General features: G+C 32.1%; 1 protein-coding gene across 1 annotated transcript; it reads right to left on the bottom strand.

The window, feature by feature from the left end:
- Positions 1-303: 303 nt before the first annotated feature.
- LOC128174334 (uncharacterized) lies at positions 304-26,175 on the bottom strand. The gene is made up of 25 exons (XM_052839906.1): positions 25,867-26,175; positions 25,237-25,396; positions 21,314-22,114; positions 20,921-21,057; positions 20,679-20,775; positions 20,213-20,383; positions 19,652-19,908; positions 16,214-16,228; positions 15,605-15,652; positions 15,322-15,399; positions 14,480-14,560; positions 13,348-13,480; positions 12,952-13,080; positions 11,007-12,209; positions 9,020-9,036; positions 8,241-8,303; positions 7,959-8,021; positions 7,679-7,723; positions 6,267-6,323; positions 5,409-5,541; positions 3,996-4,064; positions 3,761-3,897; positions 1,844-1,943; positions 1,412-1,582; positions 304-878 (listed from the first exon to the last, which is right to left on the bottom strand). The coding sequence occupies exons 1-25, from the start codon at positions 25,990-25,992 to the stop codon at positions 577-579; spliced, it is 4,593 nt and encodes a 1,530-aa protein (XP_052695866.1). The 5' UTR covers positions 25,993-26,175; the 3' UTR covers positions 304-576.
- Positions 26,176-27,887: the final 1,712 nt, after the last annotated feature.

Raw genomic sequence — 27,887 nt, 5'->3', positions numbered from 1 at the left:
ATCACTGACGGGAATTTCAGTCCTTAAGCAGAGGTTTTTCTATTGGATATCAGACCACGACTTGATACATTGTCTTCAAAATTCTAAAATCATTATTACGATTATTCTTAAATAATTCTTAAAGTTATTCTTAAAAAGAATACATTATTTTTTTTTTAAAGTTAATATAGTTAGCACAAAGGAAAGTTATTCAAGAAAAACTATTTTAGGTATAGGGAAAATTAATTTTTTGACAATAAAATAAAAAAAAGCGGCGGACTAATTCAAATAGAAAAATATCCAAGGACAATACATATATGCATGCATATATGTTTTATTTTAAATACATTAAATTAATTATTTTTCATCTTAAAATTTTAGATTTTAGATCAGATGAATAACATTAATATGTAAGTATGGATATTGGTGCAAGGGAAAAAGTATAAATACATAAGTAACAATACAATGAAATGATACATGTATATATTGTTTTCAATTGATATAAAGCTAACATATCTGTAACAGTTGCGAAAAAAATATTGCTGACTATTATGTAGGCTGTCGTTACATATTTAACAAAATGGTACTCGCATCGTGTCATTTACTGGACGGACACTTTGCACAATAAAATTGATTTTCCAAACGTCGAACCATCATATAGGAAGTTTTCACACCGACATAGCTATTACTTAACAAATACCAAAAGTTACATGTTTCAGATTTCAAACAGGTTTCGTTCCCATAAATCCCATTCAGGTTTGTCAGCGTACATTCGTTATACCACCACGCCCCCTTGCGACCAAAAGTACACCGCTCGGGGGCGTTATCGTTATCAATGTCTATGGTGCTGAATTTCATGCCACTTGGATCTGTACTCACATGACTGTCCATGCCGTCGCCTGTATAAATTCATACATATGAATAACATATTTGGCAGTGAACAGGAATATATAATTTTGTTTAAATATTAATTGATTAAAAGGGAAAGGGGGGCGGGGGGACGTGATGGTGAGGAAGAGTGGAAAAGGAAACGATTGCTCAGCTGATTGTGTTTTATAGATATATTTCTACCATGTTTATTTTTCTTTTTTTGTATCAGCATTTGATACGAATATCAAACTGGGTTCCAATTTTTAAGAGCGTTTTCGAACCATTATGACAATCAATTATTTAATTATTGGTGTGTTTTTATGTCATCTAGTTTTTTGAAGTCTAAGAAGGTCGTTAGTGCCTGTTTAGTATGGCAAAAAAAAAAGAATAAAACTTGATAAATTTCTCACAAACAAGAAAAGGCAGACAAAAAAAACCCAGAATTGAAAATTATGAAAATGAGCCCTATTAATTAAAATTATTCCAAATTATTATGGAAACATTAATATTTAATTTCACAACGTTCATTGAATCCAAGCAAACTATAACCCGGATAACCTACCAGCATTTCCTTCATACGACCCGGCTTTAAGTCTCAGTCTGTAGCCATCAGATTCATCAGCCACACTAAAGTCGCTATATTTGGCGTAATACCAGAGTCCACTGAATGCTTCTAGACGAACATACAAGTCAGTGGTTCCTAAAGTAGTAAGCTTGTGAAGATTGTCGTTACCTGCAAAACAAGGTTTATCGAAATGAAAAATTAAGGGATCCAATTATGATTTAAAAATAACCAAGAAACTAAAGAAACAGTACAAATAAAAACTCCAACTCCACTTCAAAGTACAGCATCTCGCCGAACACCAAAAACACATTCGAACCGAAAGAAAAATTATAACAAGGATCAATGCCTCGTTTAAATTCTTTTTTGAAAGAAATTCGTCAAATAAATACAAACACTTTTATAATAATCAATGTGTTATAAACACCATACCAATCCAATGCTCTCCTGATGCCTCTCCAAAGCCATGCTTGTAACTGTCCCATAGACGAAGATAGAAATTAACAGACCCGTTTCGTCTGTGTTGGAAAACCTGCATTTTTAGAAGAAACAAGAGGCCCAGGGGCCACATCGCTCACCGGAGCAACAATTGCCTTAATTCTGATCAAATTAGCATTACAGTATCAACATATCTTGACAACTAAGTACAGTAGATCCTGCTAAAAAAATAGAAAATCTGCCAATCTTTATCCACCTCTTTTTTTTCGTAAATACCAAGCCCATTTTGTTGTTGTACCTGTAAGAAGATTTTTCTCTATTCCTATACAACACCCCCAACACCCCCCCCCCCATTTCGTGGCCCCACTTTTCTCTAGAGAATCATGGTTTCATGAAACTTAAATCTGCATAACCTGTGCCTCACACTAAGTACTGAGTTTTGGACCGAAAACTTTCCCAAAATATTTCTAAAGATTTTCTCTATATATTCCTATATAAAAATTCAAACCGCCATCACGGCCCCGCCCTACCACTAGCGACTGTGATTTTGAAAACTTGAATTTACACTACCCGAGGATGCCTCTACAAAAGTTTAAGCCTTTTTGGCCAAATAAACTAAAAAAAGAAGATTTTTAAAGATTTTCTCTATATAGTCCTGTATGAAAATTTATCCCCCAATTGTGGCCCCACCCTACCCCCGGGGAGCATGAACTTGAATCTACACTATCTGAGGATGCTTCCACTTAAATTTGAGCATTTCTGGCCTAATAGTTTTTGAGAAGAAGATTTTTAAAGATTTTCTCTATATATTCCTATGTAAAACTTGATCCCCCCATTTTGGCCCCACCTTACCCACAGGGACTATGATTTGAACAAACATGAATCTACACTATCTGAGGATGCTTCCACTCAAATTTGAGCTTTCCTGGCCTAATAGTTTTTGAGAAGAAAATATCTCTATATATTCCTATGTAAAACTTGATTCCCCATTGTGGCCCCACCCTACCCCCAGGGACTATGATTTGAACAAACTTGAATCTACACTACCTGAAGATGCTCCCATTTTAATTTGAGCTTTTCTGGCCTAATAGTTTTTGAGAAGAAGATTTTTAAAGATGTTCTCTATATATTCATATGTAAAACATGATCCCCCTATTGTGGCCCCGCCCTACCCCCGGGGACCATGAATTGAAGAAACCTGAATATACACTATCTGAGGATGCTTCCATTTTAATTTGAGCTTTCCTGGCCAAATAGTTTTTGAGAAGAAGATTTTTGAAAAATACCAACAAATTTTCAATATTTCTCAATTATCTCCCCTATTATGAGGGCGTGGCCCTTCATTTGAACAAACCTGAATCCCCTATACCTAGTGGTGCTTTGTGCCATATTTGGTTAAATTCTACCAAGTGGTTCTTGAGAAGAAGATGAAAATGTGAAATGTTTACAACGACGACCACGACAACGACGACAGACAACGGACAAATTGTGATCAGAAAAGCTCAATTGAGCCTTTGGCTAAGGTGAGCTAAAAAAAAAAATTGGCACATACATAACTATACAGCAATTGTATTGGAAATATTATTAATTTTACCATCATTTTTTAAAATTATCTTATTTTCCGTATTTGTGCTTATTACAATGCTATTTTTCTTTTTTACTGATACATGTGACTAAATATTATAATGCTGGTTAGACTCTTAACTTTTACTGATAAATGATAGTTAGACATTAATTCCATGCGCAGATTCAGAAAAAAAATATCGGAGGGCGACAGTTTTTTGTTTTTTTTTGCTTTGCCGGCAGAAGGGGGATATTTTTGGTCATTTTCTGATGCCATTTCAGGTAATTTGAGTTTTACATGGGGGGGGGGACCCCTGACCCCCTCTAGATCTGCTTGGATTGTATTACCGTCCATCCTCCACCGTCTGTTGTCATATCACAGTACACGACGATTGGCGTCTCTGTAAGTGGGTCAGGGTATACAGTGTAAAGCCCATCACTATTGTTTCCAAACAGTTTTAGATCTTTGCAGTCACTGAAGATTTCTGTAGAACATACAATCCGTTATTACTGATTTATTATGTCTAAACATAATTTATTAGTGATTTGATATGCAATTCTGTCAAACAAAGGTGAATCGTACCGGTTCCATTAATTCTTCTCAGATAGCTTCGGTTAAGGCGCAACACATTTCCGTTATCGTTGGGAGAATCTGTAAAACGAAGACACAGAAGTTATAGAAACTGTGGGTTTTGAAAAGACAATAATTCGTAGAAAATTTATATTTTATTTTGCAAATAAATAAAATATTGAAAATACATTTTATTTTCTTATTATGAAAAGTATTCTTATTTTAACTCACCTTTTACAATAATAATTTAAAATAATAATTTAAGTGCGACCAATGAATTTATAAGACAATCATTAAACACATCCTTCTCATATAGTGTATAACCTTAAGGTACCCCACTACAACTAGACTTATTCTTTTTAAGACACTACGTCATAAGATTGCGATTTGGTCAAATATCGTCATAACATTTGTTAAAAGAACGGGCTTGTGAACTGCAGAACAAAAGTTTGAATCCGTATGGGGCTATTGATGGCATTTTTTCAATAAAATTTTAAAAAAATATGATTATGTATGGTGGCATAGATCTGTCACTACTTGTCAGATAGTTATGTCGACTTGTCAGATGATTATGTCGACTTGTCATATAGTTATGTCAACTTGTCAGATCTTTATGTTGACCTGTCAGAAAATAACCATATTGACTAGAAACTCAATATTTTGTTGTTAAAACGTTTTAGTGTCACTAACTGTCATTAACTTGTCATCATAATATCTGACAAGTCGACATAAAAATCTGACAAGTTAACATAATTATTTGACAAGTCACCATAAACATCTGACAAGTTAACATAATTATCTGACAGAAAAAAATAATATGGCCACTAGTTTAAAGAAATTTATCATTCATATTATAAGCCGAGGTGTCGGATAATGATGTTGACTTGTCAGATGTTATGTCGTCTTATCAAATAATTATGTCGACTTGCCAAATAATTATGTCGACTTATAGTGTTAAACTTTTAAACACGTGGATAAGTGACAAATCGACTTAAAGAACTCACAAGTCCACATAATTATCCGACAAGTCGACATCAAGATCTGACAAGTCGACATTATTATCTCACAAGTGGTGGCAGATCTATGCCACCATAATTATCTATGCAAAATCGCATTTATTTTACTTATTTGAATTTTTATCCATCACAAAATCTATTATAATATTGTAAGTTTCTGCTGATTTTTTATTTGATTTGATTCTGCTATTTTTAGGTGTTGTGAACCACCTTAAAGAAAAGCGAGTTCTTCTGGGTACAGAGATGCTCATATAGAACTCTTGGTCGATAAAGCATAATTAATACATCATTCTTTTACACAATATTTTACAGTATATTGTAAAGACCAAGCCGTCAATAATGTTTATGTAGTGAACCATATCGTAGAGTACATTTTAACACACAATTTTTGATGTCGATTTTATCTTACCTTGTCCTTGGAGATACAAGACAGCAAAAGTTGCAACAGTAGTTAATATAACAACGACAACAACTGACAGGATCACCATAATACATGGACGTTTGGAGTTTTTAGTATGTTCTTGGTTACTGTTGGGGTTTCTCTATAAAAAATCAACATTGAGATTGTTTTAATTTTTTGGCCGCGTATCATCTGTGGAATCATTTAAATTCATGGGGGGGGGGGGGGGGTTGCAGTTTCGTAGATTGTGGGATTTTGAATATCCGTGACGATATAATTTCGTGGATGCGTCGGTTTTGAATTTCAGTAAGTCATTTTCGTGGAGGAAGTAAATACATAGGGGAAGGTTACCCACAAATACCACGAAAATTGAGCCACAACGAATTTTAGTGATTCCACAGCATTTTGCGTTATTGGTACATGTTAAATATGACTTCGGATAAATCACGTTTATTGCTTAATACACATGTACATGTTTGAGAATTTAAAAAAGAAACATTTAGCTGTATGCTCATTGAAATTACCATCAATGTGTTTCAGTAGAATCTATTCTTTATCAGTTATTTCATATTCTAAAGATACATGTATAACTTATACAGATTGAAATTTACAGACATTAACATAGACAATATTTTTATTTGTTTTGCCTCGGATTAGAGATTAAAAAATCTCGCTTTTTTCGGAGAGATGTACTAAGTGAAATCTATGATTTTAAAAAATTGGCTTTTGCGATTTTATAATTTCGCAACTTGATGCTAAACAGTTGAATCGCAGATTTAGGTACTCGCGTAAAATAAGGAATCTAAAATATCTTAGAATTTAATTTTGTAAAATATGAAATATTCTGTGAAAATAATAAACCAATACCTGATCTACATGATCAGGATTATCATCTCTAATTCTAGGAAGTTCCCCGTGTCGGCCCTGCAACACAAAAATTTTGTTTATAAAAACAAGAAGAAATATGTTATATGGTTTCTTTAATGTTTGTTTATACCAATTTTCGTTGATTAAGAGATAATCAAAATTTAAACAATATGTGAATTTGCTATAAGCGATCACATCAAAACAGTATGCTACCGGATCATTGATTTTTTTTATCAATTCAACAACAGCAAAATACATATAAATTAGTATATAACGAATATTAATGGAACCACTGTATCGTTAATGTGGGTGCCCAGGCCAGATACCGGTATATAAACCCTTTTGTTTCGTTACACCGATTGCACACCTGAAATTTGTGGCCGACGTGTAGTATTCTTTTTGTGGTTTTTGGACTTAATGCATTTATTTCTTATTTCATGTGCATACATGTATTATATTTGTAAGTAATGCATTGGGTTGTTTATTGGATATAAGTTTGACAAAAGTGCGTAGAATTTGGTAATTTCATTGCGACCGTGTAACTCGGACAGATGATACCTCTTCAGCGATGTATTTTTTATTAAGAAATCTGCAGCTTATATAGGGGCTGTTAGTGATAAAAGAGAAATATGGCGGACAGTGCCCATTTACGAGCGGTGTTTGTCTTTAAAGTACCAGAGAGTCAAAATTAATAATTCGTTGAATCGATCGAAAGTTTAAAAGAGTTACATGTAATATAGACTCGATTTAAAGCAAAACACCGCTCGGAAATAGGCACAACCGTCACACAGATATATGATCCCTTTTGATTTCGTTACACCCGAAACTTGTAGTAGACGTCTAATATTCACTTTGTGATCTGTGGTATTTCTCTCATTTTTATGTGCATTCTCTGTTTGTTTATAATGCATTAACCTGTTTATTTGATGAAATTAGTCCCCTGGCTGTACAGAAGTGCGTATAATTTGATATTTTCATCGCGACCGAGTAACAATAAGCACTTCCACACTCATTTACAAGATCATTTACGGCGGGTGATTTCTATTTTTTTATGACAATACGTCACAGAATGGCGATTTTAACGCACTGTTTAACAGTTTATATCACCAAAGTTTTGTGTCTATTTCTATGCCGCAATGGGTGTCGTTACTATGTACACCATAATGTAAAGTCCCGAGTTTAAAAAGCTCGGGAATTTTTATCATGACGAGGAGTTGATTTCCCCAAAAAAAATGAATTGAAATTTTTTTTTTTCATTTGCATCCAGGTCTGTTAGGGACATATAAGTCCCATTGTCCTGATTGTCAATTTATATATACATATCCAGTAATAAAAAACCCAGTGATTTGTCATTCTGGATCAATGAACTATAAACAGAATCTTCATCAATGTTAATCAAGTGTAATCCTTACCGATGTTGGTGTAATGAATCTTCCAATCTGTCTGTCATAAAAGCCCTGCATTTAAAAAAGAAACACAAAATTTACATTTAATTTAATTAACAATTTAGCATTAACCTACAGGTTTTTCTTGTACAAATCTCATTTTTTCCACATAAATATTGTTTATAAAACAGTAAAATTTAGTGATTAATTGCAAAGTACCTTCTATGAACAAGGATCAAATTCAAAACCAAAGTTAATTTTATACATAGGATAGCGTTTCTTCTATTTCAATTAGCTCAATACTTACCTCTGAAATGTTATCATACGTAGTTGAAGCTGAACTGGAAATGACCGTGTATATCCCTATGCTCTGCAAAAGGAAACATTTTTTTTCTATATTCTAACGACGCTTGGTATTCTTAAAAAAAAAAAAACTCGTAACCAACACATTGGCTTCATCAATTTTATGTGATTATTTGAAATTAAAGTTAAACAAATTCTTTGCTAGCGAGTCTTAGCTACAATATATTAAAAACCGGTATAAAATGCATTTTTTAATGTTAATCACTATATTAACTAAATAACATACCTGTTCTGAATTAATTGAACTGCTGATAGTTGAAAACCGTGCGTATCCGGAACCTCCCGAGCTCTGAACATAATTGATAAAACAATCAGCAACTGATTAAATATTTTAAAGGTGTTTATTTCCGCCTGGGGAAAATTTACCCCAGTTACATGAACGCAGTAATCTTAAAAGCGCGTTAAATTCCCCCGTGTGTATGGTAAAAAAAAATAAAACTTAAGAATAGTAAATCCTGAAACCGCGTATTTACCACTCAAGCGTATTGATTGCCCTAGACAACGGGTATTCAACCACCTGCGTAATCAACCACTTTTACAGTATACCTGGCATGAATGAATTAAAAAAAGCAGATGGCACATAACGTTTTTGCTCTTTGATGTATATTAAATACCAGTTATGTTAGGGAGAAAAGCCATTGATCTCTTACATCCTAATAACATCACACTCACTTTGTTGTAGTGAATATTAAAAAAGGAAGTTCTAGAAAAAAACCAAAAAACAAACAAACAAACAAAACACCCCCCCCTTCCAAAGAACAAAAAAAAAACAACAAAATGAAAATTCATATTCTCGATGACTTTACAAAAAATCTAAAATCTTAGATGACTGAGTCAGGCCTTCAAAACAAATTAAATTCACCATACAATACATTATTTTTCTTTCTAATACTAGTCCTTACATAAAACTAAACAGATACGACTTACTTCAGACTTATACAGATACGACTTATCTCAGACTTATACAGATACAATTTACCTCAGACGTACACAGATACGACTTACCTCAGACCTATCGGAATACATTTTTTAGACTGACTATCCCAAACAGTGTTTTGACGTGTTGATTCGCAATGATTTTTTCAGCTACTTTATTTGGAAGTTTCTATTTATGAGTCCTTGTTTGGTGATCATTGTATTAAATTCTCTTCCTGATCGTTGTCATAATTTTAACTATCCATCCATAAACATCATCCTTTGTCAAGTATGCACCCTTTAAATTTCGACAGAGCAGCTTATTGCATAATGTGAAAACAGCAGTACACCCCTTGCTTTAAGTATGTCATATGAAACTTGTGTAATGAATGCTGGGTTTTTTAAATATTACACACACTTATCCAATTTTCAATAATTTAAACTAAAAGACCCAATGAAAAACATACTAATTGTGAAACAAATGACCTGAAATCATGAAAATGCTTACTCATACGACAGGGAAAATCAGAATTTATGAATGGAAACTTTTTTTTTCCTTTACACCGGCTGTCATTGAAATGTGTCGGATATCAGATAAATGTGTATGGATAAAAAACAGACAAATAAAGAGCAAAGAGTACAATCTCTGACCAATTTTTGGCAGAATATATGAAGCAATGTGCATTGGTTGCTATTTCTAATGAACGTTTAATAAATATTTATATGTGGAGTCAAACATAATGTAAGCGAGTTGTGTCTCTTTATGCAAATACTTTAATAGGAATGAAAAGGTATTGTGCACTGTTATTGTCTTCCTTTTTATGTAAAACATCCAAAGTTAAAGGGATGTCGTAACGTATATGTAAAATAGGGTGCATAGATACATGTAAATACAAGGGCTAAAAAAATGCATTTTATTTCGGTAGGGTAGTTTAGACGTAAAACATTTCGCTGTGTATTCTATTTAGCGCATTTTGCGGAATGTGGCTTCCGCTAAATCAAGTACATCGCTATATGCCATTCATATATGCACAAGAATAGTTAAACTCAGGAATACGCTTATTCATATCAACGCCAACTTGTTCAAAAACTTATTTTCGCCAAATATCGTACACGCAAAATATAATACGTTTACAGTAATCAGTTTCATGGAAATGCAAAAGGCGAAGAACAAAATATAAATTATACCTTACTTTTTAAGATGTATCAAATATTAATACTTTGACTGTGATAAATTAGGTTTTCAACTGTTAAATATTGATTAGGAATATGTTTTACTAAATTTAGTTTCTTATATGAACTCTGATTGAAATGATAAAACAATATCAGGCCTTAAATAGACGGAATAATCGTAGATGATACTTTGGTTTATAGATCTGGTAAAACTTTTAAACATATATTCTGAAAGGCTTTTTTGTCGTTTATTAATATTTTAAATATTTTGAGTTTATAGTGAAAGAAGTCTACATTGTAATGTTCATTTTTGCTTTTGTTTGGGGAGATATCAAACTATGATTAGCCTTACCCCCATGAATAGTTAAAGGACTATTTTGATCTGTAACAATTTAAATAATTAAATACTAATTAAACACGTTTTGTTTTATTTTTTATTAACAGCGATTGCACGTTAACATGATAAACGATGAATTATAGTCCGATTAATAAGGTCCATAAATGTTATATTAAAAAATACATAAAGTCATAGATTATATATGTCAGTAAATAGACTTTGCAATATATGTGTGCGCTTAAAATTGTATGACAAACACCATCGATATTTTAATAACTTTAACAACCTCTCTCTCTCTCTCTCTCTCTCTCTCTCTCTCTCTCTCTCGTTTAATACGTTAATGTTAAACATTTATACTCAATTTCTTATTATGATATTTCATTATATCTTAAGGAACACCCATATTAACAACTTTTGTAATTTACACAAATAAACTGCCGATGTTCATGTTCGTAAATCATATTTTTAACTGCTTTCTACATTTAGCACCAAACACAAGTTTAGAACATTTTGTAAATTAGATGATTTTACTTTCAACAGTGAACCAACATCACAATACAGAATTACCAGAAAAAGCAAAGGATTGGAAAATTTTCATGCCAGCACACATTAATCCAAACTTCTCGCTCTTCGTTGTTGTCACCGTTAGTTCACCTGCGAGCACACGTATTATCATTACCTTGAAATGAATACTATAATAGAGAATTTCCTGATAAAGAATTTTGCTTGTTGCCACTGTATAGCCGTTTAGAAGCAGTATACTGTCGCTTTGTTTCATAATAACTGTAATATAGCTGTAATCATATCCAAAAGGAACTATTATTTTGTAGTAGTTTTGGTACTGATAAAATCCTGGAACAATAACCATTGAAGGATCCCCGATGTATCTTATTGAAGAAGATAAACCGAAACTTGTTACCAAAATAGGTTTGTTCGATTGAATATAACACACTCCGTTGCTTGAAATATCAATATCAGAGTATTCAATGCGCTTATACGACTTGTTAAAAGTCTTATTTGTGCAATTGTAGAATATTGTTGATTTATCGATGGCCATGACTCGTATTTTGGTATTGCTGTACAGATGGGGTGGAACAACGTATACTGTATCTATTCTAGATGTCGGTGGCAATTGTTCAATTAGGTGATCACAAAACCCTTGCCCATTTAATTTGTTGCAATCATTTCCAGAGAAGACGGCAATAGGTAAAGATGACTGAACGTACGTTCCTGTCAAGTCCACAGTATGTTGAATCTGGTATGTTTCATAACGGTTGAGTTTGATGCTAAAAGTTTCCCCACTCCGATATATTTTCCCGTCAATTTGTAATGTCTCATTCATTTGGAAGGTTATCCATATCATAGTGTTTTCATCAATTGAAGCAATTGCAAATTGACTGAAGTATTTCACCGGATTTGTCGAGACAATAACATATTTAGTTGAAAGTTTATGTATCGGGATATGAGTTGTCATCCCAACCGATGAATAGACATCCGCTTGACTTACAACCATAGCATTTTGAGATGTTTCAATTAATATACATTTCGTTTCTATCTTAAAGCTTTCTAACTCCATTGAACTTGGAATGAAGAATTGCTCGAAAGAGGGTATATTGGCTTTTTGGTCGATCTCACTTTTGAGAGAACTGTTTAGACGTTCAGACGTTGTAATGTTTATATGTATTCTATTGACTGATGTGACGTAAATGGATTTCTTCGTATTCGGTATGTTTTTCATGAACAACACAATAAAACGTGTTCCCCAGCTTCCTTTAAGCAAAAAATTGAAGATAAATTTTACTCAAATTAATGATCATTTCATACGTGTGTGCTTGGAAATAAATGCCGCCGTAGTGATACTTTGATATTTGTAGCAATTGCATTAACTCGATTTTTGTTTTAAAGGGGCATGGTCACGATTTTGGTCAATTTTTATTTTTTCTGTATTTATTATTTTCAATGCTTTAGGAATGCATTTCTAATGATCAAATGAAATTTGGATGCTAGTTGATAAGTTTTAAGCAAGATTCAGGGCTCAAAATTCTTCGCAATGTAAACAAGGCTCGCGCCCTGTTTTTGTTTACATAGGTTCAATATACCAGTAAAAAATCTTTTTCAAGCTGATTTGTCTATCTTTGTATTCATTTTTAGCATAAATAAACAGTAACTAACGATTAACACATTCATTTAATGTCTGAAACTGGAATTTTTGACTTCAACATTCAAAATGTAAACAAAAGCTTTGTTTACCCAGCGAAGAAATGTAAGCTCTGTAACTGTCTTATAACTCAACAAATGACAGTCAAATTTTAATTGCCTATTAATAATGCATTACTGAAGCATTATAAGCATTAAAATCGACAAAAAAATAATTTTTCACCAAAATCGTGACCATGCCCCTTTAAAATACAGTTTAAACATATTTGCAATAAGCAAAAGTTACAACTAATTCATTCCTTTGCGTTTTAAGGTATGTTTAAATGAACTATTGTCACTTGTAACCAATACAAACCGGCTAGATAATCTGCGGAAGGTTTGGTTGTATGATACATGAATTGGGAAGATGTAGTTGATGGATACTCTGGAAAGGGTTTGGTGGGTGATAACCGAATATCATCTGAAGAAGTATCTTCCTTGTCATCTTAAAATTAGAAACATTGTAGGCATATATAGATTCAATTTAAATCAACATTTGAATGTACACGCATACGTGTATAACAAAAACGGCCCTACTTTTGGCTATTTCAATGTCTATGGTATTATTTATATTGATTTAAATATGATATATCCATGAAATTATTTGCAGCTCATTTTTTTGTGAATACATCATACAACAATAGTTAACTAAGAAACTGCTTTCAATATTCAAAATGCAAATTAATAAATATATAAAAGTTTTAGAGATTACCTTTATGCTTGAAATGTTTTTGATAAGCCACTTCGATTGCAGCAATGGAAGCCAAAAATATAATAACAATCACAATCATGTAATATTTAAATTTTCTATTTGCTTCCCTTGTTCCTTCTTGGATGGACTGATCCTGGAAAAAAAGAATCTAGAAAGAATGACGATATTTTGATAACATGCAAAAATGCAAACAGGATAGTGTGTAGGTATTTTTTATATAATTTACATTCAAATTTCAAGTTGCCCTGTGTTCTGAGAATGTTGATTGTTTGCACATTTTTATATGAGCGTGTAAAAGTTATTTTGGAAACAAAAGCTTTGTAATGCTTTAACGATCTTATTTACGGAAAGGTGAATTTAGTCGAGTCACGCGGTGCACTTAGAATCGAAAAACAAAAAAAAAACATACATGTACCCCTGCGTGTATAGTAAAAACATTTATGGCAAAGGACCGTATTCCCTATGTGCAGATGTGTCGCGCACCTTAAAATAGATAGTTTCGAACATCAAATTTTCCATATTACGTCACAGACAATAAAACTCAAATAAAAACCGCTTATCATGGCGTAGATTGACCTTTTACGTCGTCAATTCACACTATATATGGTGCAAATAGTGCCTGACGTATTTACATTTAACATGATAAAAAATGCTTGGCAGCATCATTTCATATATATCTTAGGTTTCGTCAACTCTTAGCCAGATAGATGATACCGTTAGTTCTTATCCTCACCATTAGTGATATTACTATCATCATATCACTTACTCTTTGCTGCACAAGCGACGTTGTGTTTCGTCGTACCGTGGGAGTGGAAGGTTGTCTTCCATATAGAAAACCATATACCGAAAATATGAACTGATATGTTATTGTTCTTTATTTTCTTTTTAGTGTAATAACAACGCGTGAACATCTTGATTTTTACATACAGTGCCATAAGAAGTCAATGCAAGGTTGCAAATCGTTTCATGAATATATTTTTCAATGATCAATTTTTTGAGTGAACATCTAACTGCTTATAGAATTGGTTTTCGGTATACATTATAAAAATAAAAGAAACCGGGTAGAAATTTTATCGGGGTAGATTCTAGCCATCCACATGTGTATTGGTCAAAGCAATAGCAGTTGACTTACTCTTTGGTGAGTATGCGACGTTCTAGTCCCTTGGTCCATGTGCAGAAGTGCAAACTGTCTTCTATATAAGGAATCATATGCCTATAAAAACAGATTTTCAATCAATTAGTGTTCTTAACATGTTTAATATACCTTTCCTTTCTAACCGTTTTAGAAATGAACTTTTTGTTCGTTTTACTCTTTTCTGAATTGTCTTAAACAAAGAAATATAAATAAATAGATTAAAATCTACATCTTTTTTCCAGCTATCATCGGAATGCACTGGTTTTACTTGTATACTATTGTCTTTGAAGTCAAAACATTATAGTAAAACAAATGAAAACTGATGTAAAATAAATTTAGTAAAATGCATTTTGTAATACACAACATCTGTTTGTGTGTGTTTTGTAAAAAAAAACCCATTTGTTATAACGTACAAATTAACGTATTCAAATAGTCTTTTGGAGACAACACACGTTAGTTTTCCTATGCAATGCCTAATTATTCTCTTATGAAAAATAAGAGCATCACGACATAAGGAGATGCACGGACTATTTATAATGTTTTGTCGATTTATGCACCCATAGTACAATTTTACTGTACAAAACACCCTTTTAATTAACAGAACTAAATTAAAGAAAAAGAAAACCCACAAAACATTCGCATTGCAAAATGTTTTATGTATAAATTTTTAATGATGTGCAATGACTTCAGTGAATTCATCTAACTGTTTATAATGAGAATATCACGTTATATCTTATAATAATCACAACCATATCTATAATTAGAAAAGGGGAAAAGACTCGAAATTTCACTGGAAACATTGTAGCCATTCAAAAATATATTGATGCCACTTGACTTACTCTTTGGTGTGTATCAGATGGTGTGTCAGCTTGTTCTCGGGAAGATGCTGATTGTCTTTCGAATAAGGAATCATATGCCTTCAAGATAGATGTGAAAATCAATGAAGCCACTCTGAATAGCTAATTATAGCTATTTAGCTTATTGAAGCTATATAGCTAAATATGGAGATTGTACTGGACCAGTCTAATAGGTTAATGATACTACTATGAAAAAAAAAATTGAAACTTTATTTAATCTAATTCTCGCAAGGATTAAAGAATGGTTCGATTCTTCTAAACTTACCGGCGGTTGTGACTCGTCCAGTCTACCGGATAGATCAGAAAAATATATCTGTTTGAAAGAAAAACAAGAAAAATGTAAATAATACCAACATATCTTTAGATTTAAGGTATTGGAAGATCAGTAAATTAAACTGTAGTAAAAAATGAGAGAATAAATGCAAGATCTAGCTAATTCTGCTGCTTAGAGTCAATGCAACTTAGTTGTTGAGTTCCAGTGTACCAACTTGCATTAAATTTGGCGATCGTGAAAATGAAACAATTAAACTTTAAAAGTTATATTTCAACTGTTAGAATGTTTAGCAGTATTTAAAGCATCAGACAAGTGTATTCTTAGTGTTTGTTTCTCTAATTTTTTTTGTAAAATTAGTTTATTTGACCAATTAAACAAGTTTTTATCAGAAACAACCATTTCATAATCAATATTTAAAATCAATGAAGTGGTAAACATTACATGTACGAGTCATGCAATGCAAAAAAGCCAATGAAACCAAACATTACACGTAACAATACATTTATTACGGGTGTAAGAATTGTCCTCAAACGAATAATATACGTAAACAGCAAACAAAATTATCATTGAAATGTTTTTAATCTGGAAAAAAAGTCTTACCCCAGCCATTTCACAAGGTCATTATGTTGGAATACACTGCTGAATCCTTGTTTTTTTAAACTGCGAAGTTTCTTGTGTGCACACACGTTAAATGTCGGTCATGCTTTAAATTCGTATTTTCTTCTTCCTTGTTATTTCTGCGTTTAAAACTCATATTTAAAGAGACGACATATTTTGTTTGTGTTATGCTTCATTTAAATCCCCTCTTATTTTTGCTACGAAGCGTGATATTGGCAGTTGTTTGCTTTATTCGATGTTGAGCCCTTTTCAATGGCAATATCTTGTTATCGTTTTTTATATTTTTGGAAAGCAACGTCCAAGATGTGCGTGTAAAACCATAAATCATTTACATGTCTGTCATTCGTTATGGTAGTCACAAATCATAGTAGTACACGTATGTGCAAAAGCAAAAAGTAATTAATAAGTCCCTTTAGCTCCAATATGTAGCTCATATTTCGTTTGCTATTTTTTTTCAACTTAGATTTATCTTTAGCCGGAATATTTAACACGAAACTTATGTAAAACGCATAATCGTTTACTATTTCTGAGTAATAAAGGTTTAAATGCATTATTTTTCAGACAATTTGCTTTATTTAAATTGAAAATATTTTCATATAATTGCTTTGAATACCCAACAATAAATGAACCTTTTCATATTGTTGAAATAATGGTACACATCAATCAAAACGACTTTGGCTATCACGACCTTTTCAGAATATACATCATTGTTCGTATAGGGACAATCTGCGGCTTTTGAGAGCAATATCGTAAATGAGTTTGTTTGTTACATCAGCGTATTGCTTTACTTAAAGTATCTTTTATTTCGTCGAAATAACGATAAAAACGGCCTTTCGTCTTATTTATTCCGAAAGATAGCTTCAAGTTCCTCAACGGATGAATTTGTGCCTTTCATCGGATTTGAGTTAATACCGATATTTTGCTAAAATTAATCAAATGCAAAGGACTGCCGTTTTGTCTCATTGTCTGCCCTTGATTGTTACAAAACTTAAGGTTAATCAATATATAAGTATTGCTATACCGATCGAGCTAAAGTTATAAATACGCAACAAGTGATACGTAACATGTCCATTATTTTTATCTTACAACACATTTATACTTTTGTCAATATCTTTTGTCGACGAAAAATGCTAAGAAGCTGTGCTTCACATTGTTATCATCTACTGATGAAAAAAGTCGACATTATTTTGAACTTGTAACCCAATAATAATACCGTGTGTTTGCGACAATTAATGAGTCGCAGAAAATAAACTCAATCAGAAACATTCTTTTACAGGAAATTCTTATCAAAAGGTTTATTAGCAAGAAGTGGGTCATTTTAGTTCTATGCCAAAAACGTGCACTTTTTTTTATACAAAGAACTTATTAATTTTGATAAATAAATGCATATTTAGATGAATATACACCAACGTTTCCGCAAAATATGTTTGGTGTCGATATGAAACCATTATATATGTATATGTAAGCTACCTAAAAACTCTACATATCGGATTTTTTTAATACACGTAACTTATATGGGTTTGAAACATTTAAAAATACTGTTTTGGTGCACATTACAGTGCGTATCTTATAACTTTATAATTGCTAAAATTACACTCTCAGTCATCGTTTCTTGGTAATGCAAAACTAGATATTTTGAAAAAGCCGAAAAAGAGTATGATTTGTTCATTCATCTAAGGTGGTGATGGCTGCTTAAAAATCAAATTCAATAACAAAGCATGAAAATAAACATTATAACATTTTTATAGACGTATTTTTTACGCATTGATAATCGTTGCTAATTTTTAGGGGGGGGGGGGGGGGGAGGGTTAGTTTAAATGATATCTGGACCAAATCAAAAGGCAACTTTTATCTTCTGATTTGGTGACACTTTACAACAATTTTCATACGAATAATAAAAAAAACAACAATTTTATTGGATAGAAATTAAAAAAGAAATAATGATGCTAAAATGGGAAAATTAAACATTTATTTCTACAAATTTAAATACGATCCTATAGTAAAAATAATGTAAATGTAAAACAACTTGAAATTTTTTTTCTATCTGATGTAAAATTCATATGACAAACACAAATAAAGAACTGCGAACGCTAACGCCCGTTTCCCGCCTACATTTTACATCCAAATATTTCGGAATTTCTGTCAGATATTCTAAAACTAAGTTTTCTACTAAAAATTATAATCAAATCCTAATCAATTTATATCAAAATAAAATGTGCAATCAAATTATTTATCTTTAAACAAAAGTTTTGCTAACGCGGGGTCTAAAAAAAAATTCATTGAAACCGGTCTCTATGAGTGAGGAAAATTTTATTTAGCAGCCAATATGTGCATAAAAACTTAATAATAACATATTTACGATATATATTAAAGTAAAATTTCATTTTAATTCACATCTGTTAATTAGTTTCCGAAAATTTACAAAGCAAAATTCTTTTTTTGGAATGTATTTCGGTCTGTAGACATATGTCCCCCCCCCCCCACCCCCGTGAAACAACAAACCCTTTGGTAAAAATATGCTAAATAACAATAGTTAAAACCCCTCAAAAGGAATTTTTGTTTCACGGCGGGGAAAGATGTTTTAAAAAACATTTCCGTTTACCGTTATTTTCTATTATGAAATGAGCTATTTTAACCCAAAATACAAAGTTATCTCTCTTTGTTTGACCAAATCATTTTTATTTAATGAAAATATACATAAATGTTTACATTATTATAAAAACATTAACTTTAATTAGACAACTTTCAAAAAATGACTTTTAGTTAGGCGGCTAGACAATGCTATCGTTCGCAGTCCTTTGGTAAAAAAAAAAACTACTTATGATGCGATTTGCTAAAATAAATTATTTTTTTTAAACAAAGTAGCTGTTGTAAATACATGATTGCACATTCGATATATTTAATAAAAATGCTATCCGGCACACAACTGACCAAAGGCTTAAAGCGTTGTAATACATGTGAACTGTGTTTTGGTTAATATTATACACAAACAATTCAAACGTTATATTATTTTGCTCATTTTATAAAAACAGCCATATACATGTACATTCACGTCGGAGCAGTGTCCATGTTGTCAATCACCTGTACAATGTCAAGGTTATTTGTTCATAAATATTTATACATAATGTGATGATAATAGCATAAAATGCATATTTTATGGGATTATTAAAGTCCAGCTACTTATAAGTACAAAAGTCATGTTGCCCATTTGTGCTTTCTGGTTATTATTCTAGACCAAATTGCTTGCTAAGAATTAAATAAATTTGGAAAAAAAATGATACGTGTTTGTTAGCGATATTATATTCATTTCGATACATGTTACACTTCTGTATCGAAAAAAACCCCATGACGACCACTCTTTTATTTATCGTCCGTAAACATATCTAAACCTTTAAACAAAATTCTTCGGCATTATAAAACACGTCGAACCATCATGAAGGACGTCTTCACTCCACTAAAACTGTTCGTCAGCGAATACCAGAAGTTACAATTCCCACTGACTATACAACTTCCGTTTCCGTAACGTCCATTGAGATTTGCCCACGTACAGATGTTATGCCACCAGGCTCCTTGACGTGCAACGGTGCAACTTGCGGGAGCAAAATCGTTATCTATATCTGAGGTGCTAAATTTGTAGCCATTTGTATTGGTAGTTCCATGACTTTCAATGGAATCTCCTATTAAATATTGATTTAATTTTTTTTTATAACTTATAAGTTATACATGATTAATGCGTTGACTAATAAAAAGTTATTAATGTGCCTACCACGATAATTGAAAACATTTGCACATATATTATCTATTAAAATTCAAATATATGCATTATTTAAGTTGACATCTGCATGTTATTTGACTAGTTTTGATTGTTAAACTATATTTGTTTTTATTTGACTAATAGTAATTATATTGATATTATATTTTTTTTTCCAATTCCTTTTGTATATAGATATCTAACAAGATAAATAATTGTTTGTTAATAACCTGCGTTTCCTCGATATGACCCAACCTTTAATTTCATTCTGTATCCATCTGATTCGTCAGCTACAGTGAAATTGTTGTATTTTGCATAGGCCCATCCGCCAGTGAATTTTTCGAGACGTACGTAAAAATCTGAATTTCCCCATGAAGTCAGTTGGTGAAGATGATCGTTCCCTGAATAGAAGGTATTCACAAATTTGACCTCAATTTTTAGAGCTTACGATTAAACATCTGTTTTTTTTAACCCCCCCCCCCCTTCCTTAAAAAAACCCCACACACACAAATAAACCCCCCACCCCCCCCCCCACCAAAAAAATACAACAACCAAAAACAAAGAAACCAGAAAAATAACAACAAAATACACACACACCCACACAAACAAAGCCAAAAAATAAATTACAAAAATAAAGCAAAAAATATTAATTATTTTCACATTTAATATTAATAACAACTCTAGAATATAACATACCTATCCAGTACTCTCCATCTGGCTCTCCAAATCCATTTTTGTAATCGTCCCAAGGAAGATAAAAATCAACAGATCCGTCTCTTCTGTGTTGAAACACCTAGAAAATCACATCACTGTATAATGTTACAAAGTGTTACGATTCTATGTCATAAACTAATGGGACTTTTAAATTTCTATATTCAACGAAAAGAAATATGTTTTGGTTGATAATAGTTCTTAAAGTTAAAAAATAAAAACCATACCGTCCATCCACCACCGTCCGTCCTCATATCACAATAAACTCTGACTGGCGATTGTATCGAGAGATATGGATATATTGTGTACACTCCATCTTTTCTGTAGCCATTTATGATAAGCTCTTGGCAGTCCCTGAACGTACCTATAACACATCATATATTGAGTATTCATGTAGGCGTATATTTTTGAAATTAAAACTATGTACACGTTAGAATGAAAGAGAAAAACAAAAATTTATATTATAAATCGCGATTACTTTGCAAAAAAAACAACCAGTTACTTAACGAGTAAACTCTTAAATACTAGAATAATCATCAAAATGTATTTTTCTAAGATTTCAAGAGAATGAAAATTCATCTTTTATTTAACCTAGATGCAATAACCACATGTCACCAGACCTGTTGAAGAAATAGTAAATGCTGGATGAGTCGTTTGTATAACTGTTGTAGTAGCTGGGCTTGGTGCTGTTGAAGTCTCCGTGGTGGAGACAGTTGTAACTGGATTTGTAGTTTGTATAATTGTTGTAGTAGCTGGGCTTGATGTTGTTGAAGTCTCCGTGGTGGGGACAGTTGTAACTGGATTTGTAGTTTGTATAACTGTTGTGGTAGCTGGGCTTGGTGTTGTTGAAGTCTCCGTGGTGGAGACAGTTGTAACTGGATTTGTAGTTTGTATAACTGTTGTGGTAGCTGGGCTTGGTGTTGTTGAAGTATCCGTGATGGGGACAGTTGTTACTGGATTTGTAGTTTGTATAACTGTTGTGGTAGCTGGGCTTGATGTTGTTGAAGTCTCCGTGGTGGGGACAGTTGTTACTGGATTTGTAGTTTGTGAAAATGTTGTGGTAGCTGGGCTTGATGTTGTTGAAGTCTCCGTGGTGGGGGCAGTTGTTACTGGATTTGTAGTTTGTGTAAATTTTGTGGTAGCTGAGCTTGGTGTTGTTGAAGTCTCCGTGGTGGGGACAGTTGTTACTGGATTTGCCGTTTGTATAACTGTTGTAATAACCGTGGTGGGGATAACAGTTGTTGTTGTTGTTGATGTATCAACAGCTTCTGTTTTGGAAACTGTTGTAGGCGCCATCGTTTGGGAGATAGGCGTAATTTGGATAAGTGATGTTGTAGAAACCGACGATAATACAGAAAATGTCATAGTAGTCATGATGGTAGAAATGTGAAATGACGTTGTTGGCATCGTCGGTTTATTTTCTGAAAGGAAAACGCGTTAATTGCTTGAAATTTTATTGTTTTTCCGAAACACATTTGAAGACGAAGGAAACTAATTTTCTTCTAAAAGATGCTTTGTCATATTATAAGTCTTATAAGTCTCATAAGTCCTATTATTTGTCAAATATGTGGGTTGAAAACTTTAAAACATAAAGAAAATTCAATGAAATTATATAATTATTTTTACCCAAGATTCTCAGTTAGATAAAGAACATGGCCAAACGTGTTCTTGTCAATTGAAATATTCGTTGTACATCAATGATAGACTAGATATTCTAGGCTAACTTAAGAAACTGATATTTGCTTGAAGCAGATGCAAAACTAATCATATTATATCTATTTTTTGTTCGAAAAAAGACAGGAGATGTTTTTGCTGCATGGAATGATTGCTCTTCCGCAGAAATGGAGAAAAAATAGTGCAGGTACAGACTTCAAGAATTGTGACGAGAATTTCACTCTATGGTCTCCACAGAATCATTTTTTTAATAACGGAATGGGATTCTTTGGCTAAAAGATGGGGAATGGCTAAATAACACTAATGAATAAAATTTACTACAATCGTGTACCACAATATCTTTTTGATATTGCTAACATTAATAGTAAAGAAATACAGTTGTGTACTACAATACATTGTATCTTTTTGAATATTATCTTTTATTAGTAAAAAGGATACCTCTCGCTTCAGTACTCGTTATGAAGGTACGTATATGCCTCCCAGAGTTACATACGATGGATATGAAAAATAATTTATCCCAGATGCTATAAGTAAATGGAACTCACTTAATTCGAATGCTGAGAAACTTTCAAAGAAATATTTCTAAAAATACCATTGATAAAAAAAGTTCCTAAGTATCTAATTTGTGGTACATGTAGTAGATAATCTGACATAATTCATGCAAAACTAAGGCACTAATGTTTAATACATATTTATAATCTACACAGAATAAATATTATTGATTCCCAAACTCCATATGTGGAATGAAAGTATATCACTTTTTATTTGTTTACAAACGATTTTCAAATGCCAAACACTTTGTCAAACAGGAAAACTCGAATATATTGAGCACGCGTATATCGAATGTGGGGCAAAACCAAATTCTTAATCATGTCCCGCCAAAGTTCTTATATAAACATATAAAAAATTGCCGTACATACATGTAACGAATACTGTAAAAACAAATTTACGTTTACACTGAGGTGCTTTTTACGACCTCCTCTGGCAACATTTTAACGTATCCGATCATTTAAATAACAATTTCATTACTAATTTCATTGAATCTACATGCAGTTTTAAGATGAATATATATTCAATTTCAAATATTATACAGAATTTTTAAAAAATGACTTGAATTAAGTGATATTGATTTTACGATAGTTATAGGTACTGTCAGCTACTTATATTGCCATAACGAATTCGCGATCAGATTTCCTACGAGTTCGCTATAAATGTACAATGAATAACGGTTAATGCATGACGAAGATTTTTTTCCATGGTCCTTTGAAATGTGCGAAGTTTTTTTTTTTGAAATGATTTATGACAATTATAATTTATTTTTGCATCAGAGTTGCAAGAACTTGTTTTGAAAACCACTGTATAGTATGTATTCAATATCGCTTGTTTTAACTACATGTTAAAGATGCTTTCACAAAAAGTAAATGCTTACACAACAAAATAAATCACATAATCCATTATTAATAATGTAAAAGTCATTAATATTTATACAGAGTATTTGAATGTGTTATGTGATACTACCACATAATCAACTTATCCCCTGCAGTATCCTGCTGTTGACCATCAGGAATATCATTTAGTATCCTCTACAAAATCCCTGCATCAGAATACTTGCTTACACCTTCGGTATTTCAACACATATGAGATGATGTCCGTAAGATATAATTTAATTTTAACAGAAAAGTTTTCATTGAGAAATTAATAAAAAACCAATTTTATTTTCGATAAAGAAGCCCGAAATAGCAAAAATGAAAGTAATGTGGTAGACACGCTTTGGAGGATCCAAGTCACTGATAATCTCGATCTAAACATATACTTGCAATGAAATAATATTGAATGATTACGTATAGAGTGGATATTTTTACTGTGAGCCTTTTTTTAGAATATATAAAAATCAAGATTTGACAAATGTTAAATATATAGAAATAAGTTATTTCGTTTCTTTAGTGAACGATTTTAGTTTTGATACTCATTCGCCTGCAAGCTGACCCCTGGTGAGAGAATGGGATAAAACTTTCCAGAATGGGGTAACCAAGAACGCTGATTGACTATTTAACGAAAAGTGTAGGACGATTTCATAAGGCATCGCAGGCAGATACCTTGGATTGGACTTCGGATTGATACAAAAACTTAAGAAATAAAATGGAACAATTAATACAATTCTAGTGTTAATTGAAGGAACTTTCTAGAACGAGGTGCCTAGATACGGGTAGACTAATTGACATCATGGCGGAAAGTGTAGGGCTAGTTAACCATCGGCCTTGGCCATCTACTTTGAATCAGACAACTTTGCTTTAAATTTGCATGCAAAAGGATTTTAATGCATAACTAAGCGTGATTTAATTTCATACATTTTCATACCGCGACAGATTGGTTGTGTTGTAAACCTTTAACATTATTGATCAGATAATTTCTAACTCTAAATATACTGCCAATCGCAACTTTTCGGAAAGTTGTGATTGCTATACTGTATGGATAAATGATGATAAAAATTATATTGAAAAATGACCCAAGGAACCAAATTAAGAGAGAGATTCCTATTCACTGTTTTGAACTAAATACATGTAAAATAAAAAAAAAAAAGTTTATTTTTTGCAAGTCAGCTGCAACCAACCGGATTAAAGCCACGTTCATGTACATGTGTATATTATTAATGTCAGTGTAGATTTTTCATCCCTGTCCACTCCCCTAAATGTTCAACAATGCAATTTTTTTCCAGGAATAATTTAGACAAAGTATATACAAAAATGAAAAAAAAATATGATCCAACATATTATGCATTATATTATATTAATATGTAAAGTGTTTGTTCCCGCAGTTGCGCGGGGTATTATCTAGTATCATATATAAAAAATGGAGGTTCGATTTTTACCTTGCTCCTTGAAGTGAAAAACCAAGAAGGTTGCTACACCACTTGCTATTATTATTATTGTCAGAACTAGCACTGTGACAATGCATGGACGTTTGCTTCTTTTAGAGAAGTGTTGGTTGTTAGGCACTTTGGTTTCCAATTGATGACGTTGCGTTGTATCCTGAAAAGATGAATATTATATTGTTATATATAATTTATTATTGATTTATGATAACCGTACCAACAATTGAAAGTCATTTTCGGATATGAATCTCAGTAACCATTAATTAAGATTTCAATAAAATGTAAGACATCAAGCACAGTAAACCTCTGTTCTATTTTGTTCATGTGAATGTTGCAATCTTTTTCCGTTTATATCTTGTGAGCGGTTCTTAAAAATAAATTGATTTAATGTTGTAATATCATTTTTATTTTACAAGAATAGGTACATGTAATACAGTATTGTTCTAGATAATAAACACAATGAAATGATTAGTTCACATTTACCAACTATTTCATATAATTAAATTGTCAATGTTAAAAAGAAATTAATTTTTAAAAGATCATGTCATCTTTATGTCTTTTTTATTATAGTCTTGTCATAAATTGGGATACCATATTATAAAAGCCCACAAAACAATTTTCGCTTACTCTGGGAAGTTCGGGCAAATCATTCTGTTGTTGTCTTTGTGGTTGCAAATGACTCGATGGGCGACCTTGTATAGGTATTTCATATCCCAATGAATCCGTTAGATTGGTATTCTGTAAAGTATGCATCCGAACAAATTAAGACATTTTTAAATGATGCAAATAATAAGATAACTTAAACAATTACTGTTAAGCGTTAAAACTTAAGTGTAAGTAAAAGACAAAGGTCGGTATTTTATTTTGTGCGCATCTATTATTTATCATCATTAAAAGATTTTACTCTTTATTGTTATAAATTTGCCATTTATTGTATTATAGGCATAAATAACAGAGATCACCAACTCCTAGGCATAAATAAAAGAGATCGCCAACTCCTCAATTAGTGTGTTCTGTTGTTGAAAATGGCAGTAACCATTCATTAAGATTTCAATAAAATGTAAGATATCAAGCACAGTATGCCTCTGTTCTATTTTGTTAGAATGGTTCTTTTTCCGTAGATATCTTGTGAATGGTTCTTAGAAATAAATTGATTTAATGTTGTAATATCATTTTTATTTTACCAGAATAGGTACATGTAATACAGTATTGTTCTAGATATTAAACACAATGAATTGATTGGTTTACATTTTCCAACTATTTTATAAAATTAAATTGTCAATGTTAAAAAAGAAGTAAATTTTAAAATCATGTCATCTTTATGTCTTTTTTATTTTAGTCTTGTCATAAATTGGGATACCATATTACAAAAGCCACAAAACAATTTTCGCTTACTCTGGAAAGTTCGGGTAAATTATTATGTTGTTGTCTTTGTGGTTGCAACTGACCCGATGGGCGACCTTGTATAGGTATTTCATATCCCAATGAATCCGTTAGATTGGTATCCTGTAAAGTATGCATCCCAACAAATTAAGACATTTTTAAATGATGCAAATAATAAAATAACTAAAACAATTACTGTTCGGCGTTAAAGCTTAAGTGTTAGTAAAAGATAAAGGTCGGTATTTTATTTTGTGGGCATCTATTATTTATCATCATTAAAAGATTTTACTCTTTGTTGTTATAAATTTGCCATTTATTGTATTATAGGCATAAATAAAAATAAAAACTCCTCCATTAGTGTGTTCTGTTAATGAAAATGGCACGTGACCAACATTACTTTGAGAACTACATTTAAGTAAACTGAGATAATTATCTTCAACTAAAAGTATATTGTTTTATGAAAAATGTGCATAGGTTTTAAACATTTTTGAAACAAAATATTGAAAAAAAAGATCAATATATAGAAAACAAATTGGCCCGCTATAAAACAACGGCGAAATCTTTGACAACGAGTAGCTATATAGCCAACTGCCTCCTTTATTGATTTAAACTGGGAACATTTTACAATAGGGACCACGAGATTTCGATCGGCTGCCAATCTCTGCTATCCATGTCTCTGATTGTATCAAGATACAAGTCATACATTAAATGAACCCGTCAACTATTGTCAACATGATAAATCATTGAACTCCACGACGCTTTGCTGTCTCATTTGTTAAATATGTGACTGTGTGTATTGGAGAAGTGGAATGTGAACCCCTTTGGAAACCTTTATTTCCTGACATTCAAGCACAAATAACGTCAATTTAAATGCCTTTTGTACTTGTGGTTTTACGTGTCGTGAAAATTGGGCTGTTCGAGGAAAAAAAAACCATGTTCCGATTAATTTCGTTTGTTTAAATCGCCTATCCCGTTTAAAAAGGAATGCAGAGGCTACGTGGTCCAATGTTAACAGTGCAAAGACGTTAATTGAATAAAAAATAAAGATGTGGACTGTGAAAAACATCGGCTAAAAATACCATAACAAACTTCATGTCATGAAAGCAGAAAAGGAAAATGTTTGAATATGTGCTATGCAAACTATTACATATACCCTATTGTCAAAATCTTTTTATTACCAAATGAAAAAAAACAATAAAGGTCCACAAATCTTAATTCACTTTCTATTTAAAAAAATCATAATATCATTTAATATTTGTGCATGA

The sequence above is a fragment of the Crassostrea angulata genome, chromosome 2 (assembly GCF_025612915.1).
Source record: "Crassostrea angulata isolate pt1a10 chromosome 2, ASM2561291v2, whole genome shotgun sequence".
Lineage (NCBI taxonomy): Eukaryota > Metazoa > Mollusca > Bivalvia > Ostreida > Ostreidae > Magallana > Magallana angulata.
This window is presented reverse-complemented; position numbering and strand designations above follow the sequence as displayed.

Bases quoted from the DNA above. Each gene is read 5' to 3' on its own strand.
- LOC128174334 (XM_052839906.1), bottom strand. From the start codon at position 25,992: ATGCATACTTTACAGAATACCAATCTAACGGATTCATTGGGATATGAA. The intron at 19,909-20,212 runs GTTATTAACAAA...AATATTTAATAG, and splicing joins GTCATATCGAGGAAACGCAG to GAGATTCCATTGAAAGTCAT. The intron at 879-1,411 runs GTAGGTTATCCG...GAATTTATACAG, and splicing joins GTCGTATGAAGGAAATGCTG to GCGACGGCATGGACAGTCAT.